The sequence below is a fragment of the Protomyctophum parallelum genome, assembly GCF_964188405.1.
Source record: "Protomyctophum parallelum genome assembly, chromosome: 9".
Lineage (NCBI taxonomy): Eukaryota > Metazoa > Chordata > Actinopteri > Myctophiformes > Myctophidae > Protomyctophum > Protomyctophum parallelum.
Window position 1 is genome coordinate 23,388,675 of NC_139706.1, and position 18,277 is coordinate 23,406,951.

At 44.6% G+C, this 18,277-nt stretch overlaps 1 protein-coding gene across 1 annotated transcript in view; it reads right to left on the bottom strand.

Annotated features, from left to right (window-relative positions):
• rsrc1 (arginine/serine-rich coiled-coil 1) overlaps positions 1-18,277 on the bottom strand; it is a 222,124-nt gene that overhangs the window by 146,533 nt on the left and 57,314 nt on the right. Inside the window, exon 4 of the mRNA XM_083772722.1 lies at positions 17,460-17,660. Coding sequence (XP_083628848.1) covers positions 17,460-17,660 — 201 coding nt within the window. The remainder of the gene's footprint in view (positions 1-17,459; positions 17,661-18,277) is intronic.

Genomic DNA, 18,277 nt, shown 5'->3' on the forward strand with positions numbered 1-18,277 from the left:
ATCCCGCCCCCCCACACACACACAGCTTGGTAAACACACACAAACAGCTCTGATGCGGGAGCAGATAGTACACACTCTGTCAGCCATGACTCTGTGTGTGCATTAGAGCAGGTTTTTATCACAGAAATAGGATTTTGTGTGTCCCGCCGTCACACACTGGGCGACTGATGAAGCCAGCCCTGTGCGTGTGTGACTGTGCGTGCGTGTGTGTGCAATGCCCAATCTGAGAGAGCTGAATGCTGCTATACTGATCAATGCCATTAGCAGAGAGCTATACAGAGCTGTATTTCTGTCCAAGCGTGAGGGGGAGGGAGGGGGTCAGAGGTCAATTGCATGACCAAGGAGCTGATGATGGTGGAACTACAAGAGGAGATGAGGGCTGGACCGCGTCTATAGAAACAGTCGGCAGCTTCAAGTTCGTCCGCGTTCACACAACAATAGGGGTGCACGGTTATGAAATTATGACCGATATCCCATCTCCGATTATTTGCAGGGTCATATCTGCCCCCGATACCGATTCTGACCGATTCCAATATTATACAGGACCACAATGAAAACAAGCCTTGGAGAGTATGTGCGTGACAATCATCATCAAACCCGGAAGTTATGCAGGAATGCCTACAGAGTGGCAAAAAACTACTTTCTGGCCTTGATAGGCCATAATCCAAACAGAAACGTCCTATCTGATTGCATTAAACAACGTTAAACAATGTTAAACTCACTTTGCATGTTGCTTTGCCACTCGATGTGACATTCACTTTAAGCATCACTTTAAAATAGTGCCCAACGCCTGTAAAAAAAAAGTATTTTTTGCTGGTGAAAACCGATTAAATAATCTGTATTATTTTGAGACCATTCCGATACCGATATGGCTTATTCCGATTAAGCGTGCATCCCTACACAAACAGGGCATCTGGGACGATGGCAGACAGAGTCCAGCATTGGGAACAAGCAGTTCCAACCACTGCTCCACCACCCACCAAAATGAACCACCGCCTGGCATGGGAATTGCACTGGACCGCACAGAGTGCTATATGGACTATATGGACCGCCCAGAGCTTCCTCTATATATCGGACAGCGTGTCAGCAAAGCCTGTGGGTGGCTAGGATAAGACCCTAGCCACCCAAACCATGGACCTTTTCAGTTGCTATGTGAGGCACTGTATAGCCTCAAGGCCCACAGACCATGCAGCTCTGGGACTGCTTTCTAGACCAAGCAACCAGGCTTGTTATGAACAATAGACACAGCCTGTCACATGCGCACGCACGCGCACACACAGTCACACACACACACACACACACACACACACACACACACATACACACACACACAGCACCTAACAAAGCCAACTTACAATGTGCAGCTGTTCTTGTATTATACATTTTGTACTATGTGTTACTGCTATTTCTATTGTTATCGTGAGGTATATTGTTTAGCTGTTTTCCTCTCATCGCGGCGATGTTGAGGAGCCAAAGAGCCCAAGAACTGTACTCCCGCACACTTGTATAATACGATGTAACGAGAAAGACTCCTGAATCTGAGAAGCTCTTTACTCATCTCGTCTCCTTCGTGCTTTCATGACGTTTCATCTATTCTATTCCATCGTTCACGCGTTCTCTCATATCTCTTCTGCCGTGCCACTTTTTTATTTGATCTGTACTTCACTTTTATTTATCTGTAAAAAAAGGGCCTCTCTCGAGTCTCAATCCAAAACATATCTTCTCTATCTCTCGCTCTCTCTCTCTCTCACTCTAATGAAGACTTTAAGTCAACACCTTCCCTAGGCCACCGGTGCAGATGAATAAGTGTTGGAGTCTGGAGAAAATTAAACATCAACGACATGTCTCTTTTACTTTTACACATCATTCTCCATAACACACACACACACACACACTACCTCGCTCTGCCCAAACCAAACTCTACAACGGCCTTTTCCACCGAGAGAACGAGAGAGAGAGAGAGAGAGAGAGAGAAGAGAGAAAGAGAGGCAGCAAATACTCAAGGCAGAGAAACAGATTTTGTCGACAAGTGAATTTACATAACCCTACCTAAATGGGAGCTGGCCTGTCATGTTTGCTGTTCATAACCTGCTGCTGCTGCTCATAATCCTGCCTGCATCCCCTTTCTGATCCATAAAGAAGGAGAGAGGGGGGGGGATGGGAGCCAGCCATTTTTAACAGCAGCCCTGGACTGCCAACGCTGACTGGCATAGAGGAGAGGAGAGGAGAGGAGAGGAGAGGAGAGGAGAGGAGAGGAGAGGAGAGGAGAGGAGAGGAGAGGAGAGGAGAGGAGAGGAGAGGAGAGGAGAGAGGATTGAAGATGGTGAAAAGCAGAGGGATGGACAAACGGAGGGATAGAGGGAATGAAACAGAAGGGCAGGGTAATTGGATTGGGGGATATTCTATTTGGCGGGGTCTGGTCTCTGTCATCACCCTCCAGGGCTGGCTACCCTCAATGCCTACGGCAGCCACACACACACACCCAAGTTAACACACACACACACACACACCCACGTTAACACACACACACACAGCCAAGTTAACACACACACACGCACCCAAGTTAACACACACACACACACACAGATTGAAAACTGTTACAGCTCTGTGTGCACTGTCCTGTGTGTACCCCTAAAGCAAGTGTGCAGGCCGTGTGTGTGTGTGTCTGCTTGTGCACGTTTGGGTCCTCGTTTAACTACTCACTAAATGGCTAAACAGATTACAGAGCACGTTAAGTGGATTGTCACAGCTCTCTATCGCTCACTCAGGGTGTCTCTCCAGTGATTACGGATGGCCAGACCTCTCTCTCCATGTGCGCACGCACACGCACACACACACACACACACACACACACACACACACACACACACACACACACACACACACACACACACACACACACACACACACACACACACACACACACAGAGAGAGAGAGAGAGAGAGAGAGAGCGAGTGAGGTTATACCCTCAGGCATTAACAGAATTTCTTAGTCAACTCTCACCCTAACAAAGGAGGTGTATTTTCCTGTCTTTTCGGTGGATGTTGTCTCTCATCATTAGCTGTTGATGTCTGGAGAAAGTTCCATGTGACACAACAAAACCTAAACCTAAATTAAATCGACACAGAGGTGACCTTGTGTGTGTGCAGTCGGGGAATTAACTCGATCTTGAAACTTTTCAGGATGGTTCAGAAGGTCCGAGTCCCTCTGTGTCTAGTAGGGACGGTCGGGAAGATATCGTTGCTGTCGGGCAGAAACCTCTGATCTCCATATTTTTACTTAAGCGGATCAACGCCCTACTTGATAATACTACAGCGTTAGAGGGAGGGAATTTGTCCCCCCAAAAAATGGGATCAGATCTATAGTACAAACTCACGACAAGCTCCCATCCACTGAGTATGTGTGACCAATAGGTGGTTATACCACCCAGCACACTCCCCTAGCATTCCACTTGCTATTACACTGGCTGTAAATGCATTACTCGCTCTACTTGCACTAGAAGTGTTTTTGCCTCATTTTATTGCAGCTTTAAGCACGCACAAGGGACTGTGATTCAATTCAATAACTTTATATCTGCTGCTATTTTTATCTTGTCGCAAATGTTTCTCTCTGTGTGTGCATGGAAGCCTCACATCTGCCTCATGTTACAAGACTGTTTAACCATGCACCTTGTGTACTGTACAGTACAGTTATGTGTTTGACATCGCTCGTGCGATATTACTGATATTTGACATTGTGCTGCCTTGATATCTGACTTTGTTTTCCATGGCGTTCTCTAGTCTTTACCCTCTTATTGGAAGTGGTAAAACGATGGGAGGCTGGTATGTGGGAGAACATCACCCACGCGTTTGCATCTTGTAAACGTGTGTGATGTGAGAATAAAGTTGAATCTGAAGCTGCTTTTAGGGGGGCTTTGACTACTGAGTCTCCACCTAACACGAAACAATGCATTGTCTTACAAATACGTCTCGTAATTAGTAGAGAACAGTCCACCTTCTCAAAAACACGTCCCCATTGCTGAATCTGGCCGCGAGTGTGTGTGTGTGTGTGTGTGTGTGTGTGTGTGTGTGTGTGTGTGTGCATGCATCTTCAGGGGGTTTGAGTTTGTGTAGGCAAACATTGTCTCTGCTCATTATCGAAGGTAAAAAAAAAACGCAGCTAAATTACTCTACACAGCCACGGGGCAGAGAAGAACAAAAAACACAGCGTGTATGTGTGTGTGCACACCTGTACGTGCAATGGTGTGTGTGTGTGTGTGTGTGTGTGTGTAAACTGTGGCCCATCTGCAGGCGGGGATCACTCCTATTTTACCCTCCCTTGTGCATCCCCATGCTCTACGTAGAGCACCCACAGAACCACAGAAAAACACACACACACACACGCACACAGGCTCCTGGCCAAGGTGCTAGCCTATGCACACACAAATGCACACGTACATACGCACGCACACACACACACACACACACACACACGCTCCTGGCCAAGGTGCTAGCCTATGCACACACAGACGCACACGTACATACGCACGCACACACACACACAACACGCGAGCGCGCACACACACACACCTCATTGATTTGAGTCAATGCGTGTGCATCCTAACTCTTCCGAGGACCATGTTTGAAGTCTCTGTGCCTCGTCTCTGGACCCAAAGACAGACACCGCCTGGAGTAGTCCAGCAATGTGCACTCACACACGTACACTAGCGCACACCGCGCACGCACGCACGTTAAAAGATGCCAGTAGTGCCATCCACACCACCCATACACATCCCTCCCAATGGACACATAGCATGCTGCAGGCTGAAGCCACACACACACACACACACACAAGCACACGCACTTTTTCTCTGTGTATTACCAACACTAATGAGCCGATAGATGTTCAACCGAGGCAAAGAAACAGACAGTCATTTCCTTGGAGTGGAGCAAGTATACGGGAGTGAGAAACTAAACCAACAGCTGAGTGCGTGCGTGCGTGCGTGCGTGGTATCTTGTCAAGTTTTGTGCGCTGTGCCTCACAGCGTCTAGGCGTGCAGAAGGTTAAGGCTGAGCCAGCGGAGCAGGGTTGTATGTAGCTAAAAACCCCAGCAGGCCCGCAGGCCGAGCCGGGACCCGGTGTGTGTGTTGTGTGTTCAGCCTGTCAGGGGAGAGAGGCTCGCTAATGAGAGGAATTACCAAACAATCACATTCTCTCCAGACGTTGGGAGGGCTCGTTGTAGATGAAAATGTCAAGTAAAGCCAGCAACTAAACAGCTATACGCCAACCACTTAAGCCCCATATGTACATGGACAAGTGAAAATGATGTTATGCCTTCTGCACTTTCTGCACACAGCCTTCTAATTATCTCCCTCATGCTTATTCTACACATTCCCTATTGCTACTAAAGACTACATGTACATATACTTTTACTATACATGCTTTAGGCGCTTTTTTTAATCATATCTGCAAAGATATGATTAAAAAAAGGTTATTATTTTATTTTTATTTTTCATATTTTACTTACTATTTTATTTAATTAGATCCATTGCGGCACCACCAAGGGCAAGGTGGAGCCTGCAGGACCATTGCGGCTCGAGAATCCACCATTCCTGAATAAAGTGCCTGGTGCTGGGAGTCTGGTGCAACGCACAGGGGCTGGACCTGGTGAGAGCAGGAGTGGACCTGGTGAGACGTAGGAGGGGCTGGGGATACATCACTGAGGATACGTCCCAGGTGCATCCATGCGATGTATTTTTGTTTTTTTATTATTATTATACCTCAGACCTCAAACCCTTAGATCTCCATATATGGATATATATATATGTCAGAACCTGTTCTGACATTCTATATGGTGATCCTACGCCACCCATCCTTCCTCTTCGATGTCTCTCTTTCGACTGATACCTGTCTATTCAAACTCTAGACGGGCGTCACAGGCCGGCAGCCGGCGAAAACTAGAGTTCTCAACAAGCCCGAAAATTAAGGCACTCAAGAGAATGTCCCCGCTGCCACCCTTAGATCTCCATGTAGGGAGCTGACCTGTTCTGACATTCCATATGTTGATCTGACCTCATCAAACCCTGTACACTCAAGACACGCTCCATATATGGCCAGTACATAATTCATTCCATGTTGATAACCCCCCATACCATAGCGCCAGCGCTCACCCAGCAGTCTGCCGTCAACGAGGCGGATGCGTGCACTTCTCGCCCTTAGGTGTCTTACTGGTTATTATCTTGTTAAATCGTATTGTCTTAGCACAGTTGTTGTACCACTAGCAGCATTTTCTTTGTTTTCCCTTTTCTTTTAACAAAAAGAAAACCCAGAAGATGCTCTGGCAGTTTGAATGGATTTTAGACCCTGTAGCTAACCTGCATGGTCAGAAGATAAGTGACCGCTGCCATGGTGGAGTGGAGGGGAGGGGGGGATTCTTTAGCTAGTCCTAACCTTTGACCCTGCTGCCACACAACTAGTGCCCACGAGACTGGCACGCAGTGTCAGGGGTACAGTGGGCGGGGCTCTCTCACACTCACTGTCTTACTGAGCTGGCGGAGAGAGAGAGCGAGAGCGAGAGAGAGAGATTGAGAGAGAGATGTACGTAGAGTTCATCCTAATTGGACAGAGCTCCACCAGTGCAGCAGGCCTCACTGATCCATCATGGAGAGATCAGCGAGGAAAGGTCAACACTTTGAAGAGACTTCTCTACTGAACGCACACTATTCCTCTGTCCTGCTTTAAAGTTGGAGCCTGCAGGGAGGCTAGTGGCGAGGGAGAGAGAGAGAGAGAGAAAGGAAAAGACCAAGGTGTTGTTCCAAGAGTAGCCAGGTAATCACTAAGCCCCGTCACACACAATCACCACACCACTCCATCCACACCCATCTGATCTGCTCTGTTCTGCTCTATGTACGTGCGTGCGTGCGTGCGTGCGTGCGTGCGTGCGTGCGTGCGTGCGTGCGTGCATGCACATTTAAAATGGATTTAAAACATCTCCATTTCCACTTCCACTTCCAACCTGGCATCGCTATTTTGTGAAAGTCATTGAACATTTTCATAAAAGCCAATCTACAGCCTCGTGCGTTGCATTGTGAGCTTATAGGTTGGCCATTTGTCACAACTCATCGTACGATGACGAATATATAAATACGCGTAGTAGGGCTTAAGTGGACAATGGAGCAAATCTTACACAGAAAAACAAACATTGATTCATGTGACACTAGTCGGATTCCTCTATAAACACAGACCCAGATAATTACACAGAGCAAAGATGACCCTCGACACTATAGATGAGCCCGAGTAAACACACACACACACACATACACACGTGCGCGTTAGCATGCCAACAATCAGCCACTTAGCCTTTGCCATGGGTGAAAGGCAACAAGATCTCTTAACAACGTCTCGTCTTTTTCAATAAATGTTGCATGAAAACATGCAGCCAGAGAAGCACGCTGCCTGCTGTCATACCAGAGCAGTGTGTTAAATGTTTAATGATGACAACACCACACACACACAGCATATGTCAGCGTGCTCCTGTGAGGGGGGCCCCTCTTTCATCCTGACAGAATCTAAAAAAGCCCCTTCCTTAACCCCGCCACCCCCCCACCCCAGTGCACCCCAACTCCTGCACCCTGGATGTAAATGACAGAAGGGTGTGTGTGTGTGTGTGTGTGTGTGTGTGTGAGTGAGTGAGAGAGGGGGGGGGCAAGGTGGGAACGGGAGCTTGAATAAAGAGTTCCCTTCTCCTGCACTGTTGAGGAGAGGAGAGGAGAGGAGAGGAGAGGAGAGGAGAGGAGAGGAGAGGAGAGGAGAGGAGAGGAGAGGAGAGGAGAGGAGAGAGGAGAGAGGAGAGAGGAGAGAGGAGAGGAGGTTTGTCAGAGAGACAGCCAGAAGACAAGACTGCATTGTTTTACATAAGACTAAAACATAGTGTTCCCTCCACCTGTCTTGAGCTAGAAGTAGAAGTGGTGCATGTCAGACTGAGAGGCAGCAAAACTCCAGTTAGAAGTCACTTTGAGGTCTGAAGACATTTGGGTGTGAATAATGCGACACACAGAAACCGGCCTGTCATTGACTCAACGCTTAGAAAGGAAGACATTTTAACCACGTTTAGCCTGGAAACATCCCTATTTTAGGAAATAACTTTCCAAAACACACGTTATGAGCAGTAAAAATAAACTGCCACGGGTAGACACACATGAACTGCGCGCGCGCACACACACACACACACACACACACACACACTCTAAAGCGGGGTCAGAGATAAAGGTGCGAGATTCCTATCGGTTTTAAAGGATATTGAAGTCTAAATAAGAAAATAAAGACATAATGCATGGCCTTCCATTTGCACGGTTACTTTTATTTGTTTGCTGTGATACTGATCTAAGAAATAAAGGCAATGTGTAATAGCTGCAAATATAATATACAATCCCTTTCCTTTCAAATAAATAACTGTCTTTGCTCACCCACTGAGATTTCATACTCTTTGTCTGTTATGAATAAATCTTGCATCAACATGGCCATTTATTCATACACAAAATACCAGCACTGAATATATGGAACTTTCATTCATATATTCTGGTAGTTAAAAAAAGAGAATTGTATTATGTTAGCCAAACGTGTGATGGTTTAAATTCCCTTTGAAGATTAGTGGGTACCAGTGGTGGAAACACAACATCAAACAACATGGTTATTGGAGGCACTCTGTTTCCCCACAAGAACATCCACAAACTGACATGGCTCTCACCAAATGGGAAAGACCAGAACCAGATTGACCACTTGATGATCAATGGCAAATGGAGAAGCTCATTGAGAGATGTCAAAGTGAGAAGAGGAGCAGATGTCTCCAGTGACCATCACCTTGTCACAGCCGACATCAAACTGAAGCTGAAAAGAGCAGGACCGACACCCAAAGGGTCCCCAAGATTTTATGTCTGGCTGTCTGCATGTTGAAAGACCCATCAATAAAGAAGAAATTCACAATACAACTCCAGAACAGATACCAAGCTTTCTCCAGTATTTCGAGCAATGATGATGTAGGCGAGACTGACGTCAACAAGCATTGGGAAAATATTGTCAAAACATACAAAGAAACCAGCAAGAAAACTATTGGACACAGGAAAAAACAGCATAAAGAATGGATCAGTAGTGAATCATGGAAGGCTATTGAAGAGAGAAGGAACTTGAAATCCAGAATAAACAACACCAAATAATCCAGGATCAAGCAAGAACTGCAAGTCCAGTACCGCAATACCAACAAGCAGGTGAAAAGCCTAATAAGGAGGGACAAGAGAGCCTACCTAGAAGAGCTGGCAAGCACAGCTGAAGAAGCAGCATCCCATAACCAACAAGGAACAGTATACAAAATCACTAACCTGATATGTGGAAGAAAATTCAGAAACATCCAACATATCAGAAGCAAACAAGGACAATTACTCACCACAGAAAAAGAACAAGAAGATCGCTGGACAGAACACTTCAAAGAGATTCTCAACAGAGATCCCCCTCTACACCCAATAGAAACACAAGAAGCTGTAGAAGATCTGGACATTAACATCAACCCACCAACAAAAGTAGAAATAATCAAAGCCATTAAATCACTCAAAAACGGAAAATCCCCAGGTGCCGATAACCTAAACGCAGAACTCTTTAAAGTCGATCCAGAGCTAGCCGCAAACATCCTACTCCCACTATACACCAACATCTGGGTGGAAAAGAAGATACCATCGGACTGGACAAAAGGAGTTATCGTTAAGGTTCCAAAGAAAGGAGCATTATCTGACTGTAACAACTGGAGGGGCATCACACTTCTTTCTGTTCCTAGCAAAATATTCTGTAAAATCATCATACACCGTATTACACCAGCAGTTGATAAAGTACTTTGCGATGAACAAGCCGGTTTTAGGAGAGGAAAGGGATGCGTTGACCAGATATTCACTCTCAGGAACATCATTGAGCAGTGCAGTGAATGGCAACGTCAGCTGTACATAAACTTCGTTGACTTTCAGAAGGCTTTTGACAGCATCCATCGCGATAGTCTCTGGAAGATCATGAGAAGCTATGGAATCCCCTCCCACATAGTTAAAATCATACAACAATTCTATACTGGCTTTTCTTGCACTGTGGGAACAAGCATCACCAGCTTTGATGTACAATCCGGAGTGCGCCAAGGATGTGTGATGTCAGCATTACTTTTCAATCTTGCAATAGACTGGGTCATGAGGAGAGCCACGGAAGACAAGGCAAGAGGGATACGATGGACCCTGCATTCCACCATTGAAGACCTTAACTTTGCGGATGACCTCGCCCTTATGTCACATACACACACACATATTCAGGAAAAAACAGACAGACTCCAACACTATGGCCAACAAGTCGGACTGATCGTTAACATCAATAAAACCAAAATCATGCCCATTAACACCAGTACACCAACACATAACAATAGAGGAGCAGGTATTGGAGAATACAAATAACTTCACATACCTTGGAAGCATCATTCACCACGATGGGGGAGCTAGTAAAGACATTCAAAACCGGATCAACAAAGCATACACAACCTTCATAAGACTTAAGCAAATCTGGAAATCAAAACAATACAGCACAAAAACAAAACTCCGGATCTACCAAAGCTGCGTACTCTCAACACTACTGTACGGCGCAGAATGCTGGAAAACAACAGAAAATGACATCCATAAACTATCCACCTTCCACACATCATGCCTGCGAAAGATTCTGCACATATTCTGGCCCAAGACCATCTCAAACAATAACCTCCTCAACATAACCCAACAAGACAACATGCACAGCATAATCAATAAACGCAGGTGGACCTGGATTGGCCATGTGCTCAGAATGGACATCGGCGCGATCCAAAGAGTCGCATTACACTGGACCCCAGAAGGAAAGAGAAAGAAAGGCAGGCCCAAAACGACATGGCGTAGGACGATCGAGAAGGAGCTCCAGCTACAACATCAGAGCTGGGGGACCATAGAGAAGATGGCCAAAGACAGATGCAAGTGGAGGAACTTTGTTGCTGCCCTATGCGCCAGCCGGCGTAATGGGGATAAGTAAGTAAGTAAGTGGTGGAAAAGATACTCACATTAAAAGTAAAAGTATCAAGGGGAGCAGGGAAGCTGGAAGTACCTTCACTAAAACGCCTGGACAACGCTCCACACGTCCCAAACTCTCCTCCCTTCTAGCTCCAAAACTATGGAATGCACTTGCCAATTGCAATCAGAACTGCAGACTCACTCAATCTTCCGCCGTAGTCTGAAAACCCACCTCTTCAGACTCCATCTTAGCCCGTATCACTTCCCGTAGCACTTGCCCTAGACTTGACGACCTTACAGGCGTATATGCAAAGGCTCAACTTATCTAACTTAGATAGCATTTTATGTAGACATAGCACTATAGTACATTCATTATATTGATATTCCACTGTTGTATATTAGTACTGTATGTATAGGGCTGAAGAGAATGTCTTTTTGTTTTATAAAATAATAAGAAAAAGCTACAAAGCAACTAGAAACTAGTTTTCAAATAATTGTAGTGCAGTAAAAGAACAATATTTGCCTCTGAGATTTAGTGGAGTAGAAGTAAAAGTACTGAAGTGAACATTGGAAACACTCTGAAAAGTGTACTTAAGCGCAGTACTTGAGTAAATGTACTTACTCTCCACTAGGGCTGACCTTCGATTACGTTTTTGATGATCGACGCTTCGATATAAATTTATTTCGATCTTCGACGCTTCGACGGTGACGTTCCTACCAAGTTGTCAAAGAAGCGCATCTTGGGTTGACAGGAAAGGGGGAATTACCGACATCTACAGGCTAAAAGAATGTGTTTTTCCATGCCTTCTCAGGATGCAGATTACACATACACAAAAACTCCTGGCAAGAAATACTGGAGTGGAGTTGAGTGTTCAAACTTTTTAGACACGTTTGAAGGACCATGGCCAAGACATTTAATGTTGTTAAAACTATGTTATAAATAATGTCATAATACCTTTAACAATTAAACAGTGCCTGAAACAGGCATTACCTCTCCATCAAATAAAAATATATATAATCCAAACTCCTCTGTCAATTGTAAACGAACGGTAACATGAATGAACTCTTCAAGCCTGACACTTGTCAGAAATAAAATCAACCACGGTTGATTTGATTGATCATAAAGTTAATGTGACTGTGAGTGTGCGTATGGGAAAAAATATATAAACTTCACAGATTTTAGATCACTTGGAATTATAACAATCTGTTGAGTATTGCCTGAATAATGCCACTAGTGAAATCCCATTTCTTTTTATCGACATGCGATGCCGATGGAGAAATCCCACATAGTTAAATTACCTCATAGTCATGCTGCATGCGCTGTTGGTCGATGAAGAATTATAATCCAAGGTTTGTCAATCATATTATGGTTTATGGTTGAAAGTAAACCATAATAAGTAAACTTTAAGAAGAGATCTGCAGTCATTGTGCTGCAGACTGCAGCTCCGCTTGCCAATTGAGTTGACATTTGCGCAACTTCACTGCATGGCATTACAGTAATTATAGTTATTTGCCAGCACCTGCTCCAATATAGGCCTAAATCAAACTTTATTTATATAGCACATTTAAAACAATAAAAGCTGACCAAAGTGCTGTAGGCCTACGATCAGGTGCAATTAAATGCCAAAGAGAAAAGGTGTGATTTCAGTAGAGATTTGGTCTGGGTCTGTAGGAGCTGCTCTGCTGCAGTTCACAGTGATGGAACAGGTCAGTCTTCAGACAAGAAAAAAAAAAAGATATCGCTGGCAACGCAAAATCAATTATCCGCATCGCCAAAATAAATCTATAGGCCTAGTTTCATTCGTGCCATTATACTCAGCCAATATGCACAACGCAGTGCATGAGATTGCAGATCTTTGAATTTTCGGTGCGCGCACTGACAATGTGAATCCAAGCAGGTCCTCACAAGTATAGGTACACCGCCAGGCTCCACAAGGTTCTCAGCGCAACAATGGCGCATCGATAAAAGTTGAGATTTTATAGTGGCATTATTCAGGCAATACTCAACAGATTGTTATTATTCCAAGTGATCTATAATCTGTGAAGTTTATATTTTCATCAAATAGGGTATTTTAAAATGCAACCACACTTTCGATTTATTTTTCCTGGCTCCTGGGACTGCAGCTGCACTGTTCAGTTGACTTCCTTGTTTTTAACACGGGGAAAGAGGTGCTGCGAGGCGGAAGCATGGCTCACGGACCAAATGGGGCCGTCTCGCGGACCAAAAGCGTTTTTTTTAATGACTATTCGATTCAAAATTTAAAAATCGATTCCTGTGCGTATCGATTGAACGTCGATTAATCGATTTTTTTGGGTCAGCCCTACTCTCCACCACTGCTGGGTACCCAGGCTGTTTTAGTCCTTCCGTCTATTCAACTTGGCTCATTGACCTTGAGGAATCAACCATAACAGATCCCAGACTGATTATCTTCTTCCGTATCCAATATCCATCCTAGATGAATTGATTACCGTGATTAAAGATGACACCAATTCATCTACAGCTCTGTGTTGTCGCCGTTAAAAATGAACTGCATAGCGCTCGGGCGACGCAGCAGTAAAGTGCGTGCCCATCTCTGTGGAGGTTGTGGGTTCAAATCCACCGTGGTGGATCCGGCTTTGTCAAGAGTCTTCTACACAAACACAATTGGCCCGTGGTCAGGGGAGGGAAGCCGGGAGGGGAGGGTGATATTTGGTTGAAGAATTAATTCATACCTTTTTGCCAGGTGCTTGAAAAGCACCTGGAGTACATTTGCACCCACCACTACTGACGAACGTAAAGACAACTTTAATGGCGACCTTAGTGACGACCTTAGTGACGACCTAGCCATCATTGGCTACCTCCTGGCGACCTTACTAGCAACCTATGATTGGCTGCCTCCTAAGCCAATGGCAGTCTGAACGGCATTAAAACCCACACTCGGAACGCAGCGACGCGGAGCGAGAGGCAACAGAAGCTAACAGAGGCTAATGTTAGGAGCTAACTGGAGTTCAAGGACAACCATAACAAAACACAGTGATTGAACCAACAAAAGAACGTCGGGAACAAACAAAAACAGGCGCTACAAGAGCTTGTTGCACCTGGCAGTTATGACAGTCATTCTTGTTTAATGAAATATGGATGGGCACTAGCCTTTTTTTATAGTTAATTGAGCCTACGTTATTCGATAGTCACAGAGAGACAGACAGGAGACAGGCGGAATGAGAACAGAGAAGTAGCAAGCAGCAAATGGTTTCCGACCGGCTGGGAATCAAACCGGCGACTTTCTCTCAGGAATTAGAGCCCATGTGGTACACACGCACACGCCAACTAGTGCCGTCAGAACGAATTTCATAATATGAAAGAAATTCGAATATTAAAAAAAATATATATATTCGAAAGCTAAATTAAAATAATTGCCATTCGAATGGAGCTTTTATCATTTATTATCCCTGTTCATTCTGTTGGCAAGATTTAAAAAATAATAAAGCCCCGACTGCCTGCGGAGTTTATTTCTCCTGCCTTCTGTGTGATTTATCCACTATACATCCTGCGTCTACTACATCCTGTAGTTCACTTAAGAAATAAAAGTATTGTTACAAGTAGCTTTTATTTTGAAGAGGAATAGGAAGTTGTTTCAGGTTGTAGCCAGCTACCATGACAGTCTACCGGTGCGGGTGGTAGTGGAATAATAATAACAACATGCTTTTAGCCAAAGTTCATAAAAACCGCATGCGTCTATGACTTAAACAATGTAGGCTAAACACTTTGGAATTACGTTAAACATGTTATATCCTCCGTGGCGGCGTCATTAGGTGAGTACTAGTTAATTAATTGTTAAGTTTCATAGTATCATTCATCATCAACAGGCTGTTGTTTGATGCCCCCCAAAATGAACAGGTTACAGCCTACAGGATTCTCATTCTGTCACTGCCTGCAAGGATGGCCGCCGTGCCATTTCTTATAAATTATCTAATTCATATGTGGGTCGTCGTGGGTCCACTCCACGTGGAGTTGTTATTGTTCATGCGGCGTGGAGAAGGCATCAGAGCGCAGAGCAACAGCCTAGTATAGTATGGCATATTATTGTCTGTACTCTCTGCACTCTCTTTCTGTCCAGTCCTACGTGTATAGGCTGGCGATTGTGGCGACTTTATTTTGGTTAATAGGCTAAAGAGAGAGTTGTAAAGGGGATATTGTCTATGGTCAGTTCATGGTGTGTATCATTCTCGTTTTTAACCGGGCCGTGGCCCGTGATAATGCGTCGCAATGACGGTAGGCAGTAGCCTAATAATACAATGTAACCAACTTGCGCAAGCATTAAAAAATGGGTTGTTATTCTGTGTATTATTATAGGCTAAATATGAGCTAAAATAAACAATGTAAATATTCGAATATTTTCGAAAATTACAAATAATGAAGCAATGAAATTCGAATTGGATTATAGAGGTGAACTGACAGCCCTAACGCCAACCAAATAATACTAAATATAGCCTAGCCCTAGACCTTGTCCATTTTGAGGGAGTCTGTCCAAAGAGCTACTGTACGTGTCTGTCCGACCGGATCTCTGGTTAGCACATTATCCTACTCTCCACTCCCGAACACCCACGCACTGCACCGTTCAATATGACAGACAAAACAATTGGCCCACAATCACATTACGGTGGCCACCAATCACATTACAGCGTGGCGCACAGGGGGGTGGGAGTAAGAGCTTCTGTTCTGGATAGCGACGTGATAGCGGTGTGAGTGAGCTCGGATGACGTTAGACCCGCGCCGGAGGAACCTGCAGCTCTGGGAGGGAGGGCTTACAGTTGGAACCTGTTGTTCCTGGATTATTACAGCCTTTGACCAAAGTGAGGTCATCACACATTATTTTTGCCCCCCCAACTGCTGCATAAGTGGATATTGTGTTATTGTTTATTCTTAGGCCGGCACCGAGTCAGTGGAGATGCATGCGGATCACATTATGTCTCCCAGACATATTGCACCTGGGCCGACAGGGCCAGAACAACGCATAAAGCCATCGAGTGACAATTGCACCGGAGCGGCACAGTCACTAGGGATGGGTCCGATTAATCGATTATCGTTGATAGGACCCGAAATCGATTATGAAAATTAATAATCGATAATAGTTTTTCTTTTTTTTTCTGTTAAAAAATAAATGAAAATCTGTTGGAAAGGCAATATTGTCATCCAAACAGGACAGGGCTAGGCCTACCAAAGTGTGCCTGGGATGGGTCTGTGTGGCTGCATGACTGAGAGGAGTGTGAGTGGAGATTGATTCCAATCAAGATACAGGTTTGGAGGATTTAGCAGGTGTTGGGAATTTACCTAATCAGGCCTAGGCTGGGGTTGCTATGGTGATCAATTGGATCAAACAGTGGTCCAGGGACCACCAGTGGTCCTCATTTAAAAGATGGAGTTAGTAACCAAATGGACCCTTATTGACTCTCAAGAGTTACAATTATTGTTAATCAACTACATCAGGGGTTCCCAGACTTTTTTGACTTAGGTACCCCTTGGGGGGAAGACTTTTTTTATTTGTAGGGTTCATAAAAAAAAAAGAAAAGGAAATTATATTTAAAAAAAAAGAAAAAAAAAAGACCCCCCCCCCCCAAAAAATGATTAATCGATTAATCGTTAATATTGAATTATACAAATCGATTTTCATTTTGGACACATTTACACATCCCTAACAGTCACTATCATCTACAGTGCTTCTTCTCACGTCATTAGGGCCTCTTGTCTCGCAAAATGACACAAAATGGACGCCAGCAACATGAGCATACAAACTGACTCTGGCCCTCACTTGTCATTACGTTACAAGCTCCAAAAGCTACAAGAAACATGAGCCGGTTTCAACATTTCTTCAGCGCTCCAATGACACGGTGAAATTGGCAATCGATCATATGTTTTTGTTTTGCCATTTCCACTCATCAATCTCCACGCATGTCCTGCTTGTAATGTTCTTTTCAACCCTTTAGTTTATTATTGTAACAAAATAATTGAAACGATAGATAAAAGCAAACGAGGTATGGTGCGAGAGAAAGGAAAAGGCTAATCGGCAACAGTGTAGCCGACCACGCTTGGGTGGTTTTGTAGCCTTTGTCGGGGCAGGTGAACTGTGAACACAGCATAAGTATGTGACAGCACAGGGAGTTGAGAACAAGGGAGAGAGGTTGACAGAAGATGGATGGAGAGATGGACAGAAGGGTGGATTGATGGATGGAGGGACAAAGGAGCAGAAACCACGTTCCGCCTTTACCTCCACATTCATACTTTACTCGTTTTGTGCTTCTGTGTACCTCCGTGCTATTTGATGATTTCGTTAACGTCCGACACATTTCTCTGTTTGTGTGTGTGCACGCGTGCGTGTGCGTCTCTGAGGTGAAGCATGTGTGAAGTGCGTAAAAGTGCCCTAAGAACCCGCTCCTCCCTTGTTACTTACGCTGCTTTCTTCTCCTTGTCTTTCTTTTCCTTGTCTTTCTTGTCCTGTCTTGTCTTGTCCTCCTGGTCTCGTCCTCGGTCCTTGTCCTTGCCTCTCTCTCGGTCCTTGTCCCGGGCCTTGTGGCGTCGGCTGCGGTCTCGCTCTCTGCTGCGGCTCCTCTTGCGGCTGTGGCTGCGGTTGCGTCTGCTCCGAGACTGAGACCTGCGAGTCGTCGTGACAAAACATGCATCATTACTGGGGAGGTGTTAACGATAAATTGCCCTACTGAGGCAAAGTGCAGTAACTATGATTTTGGACACACTGACTTTTTTGTGTGTCCCAAAAGGTCAAGTTAGTATTTTTTGATTTTGGGGGATAAAACAATTACTCAAGAATAGATAAAGTTAAATTAGTTGTGTCCATTCTTCATGAGAACACACACAACAAGGTCAGCAGCGGCTGTCCTGTCCAAAAAGTGTTATAGAAGTCTGTTTTAGGTTACTGTTTTCAATGAATTGATGATTTAAAGCATCAATCATAAAACCAGAAATACACTGAAGCCTATCAGTGACCAGTGCACTGCCCTCAGGGTGAGATTACCCAAGATTAAAAAAAAACCTGTTGTCGATCCAGCTATCAAACGGCTGAATAGATTACCAGGCAAGAGAATACTTCGTGCACCGTGTATTTGACATATAACTTCACTTACGGAGGTGTTATACTAAAACACGGAGGTGTTAAAGTTATAATGAGCCCAACTCGGCATGCATACGTTTGTATGTGTGTTTCTGATGGTTCTAATCAAATAGAAGCTGTATATACATACACCTGTATTTTGT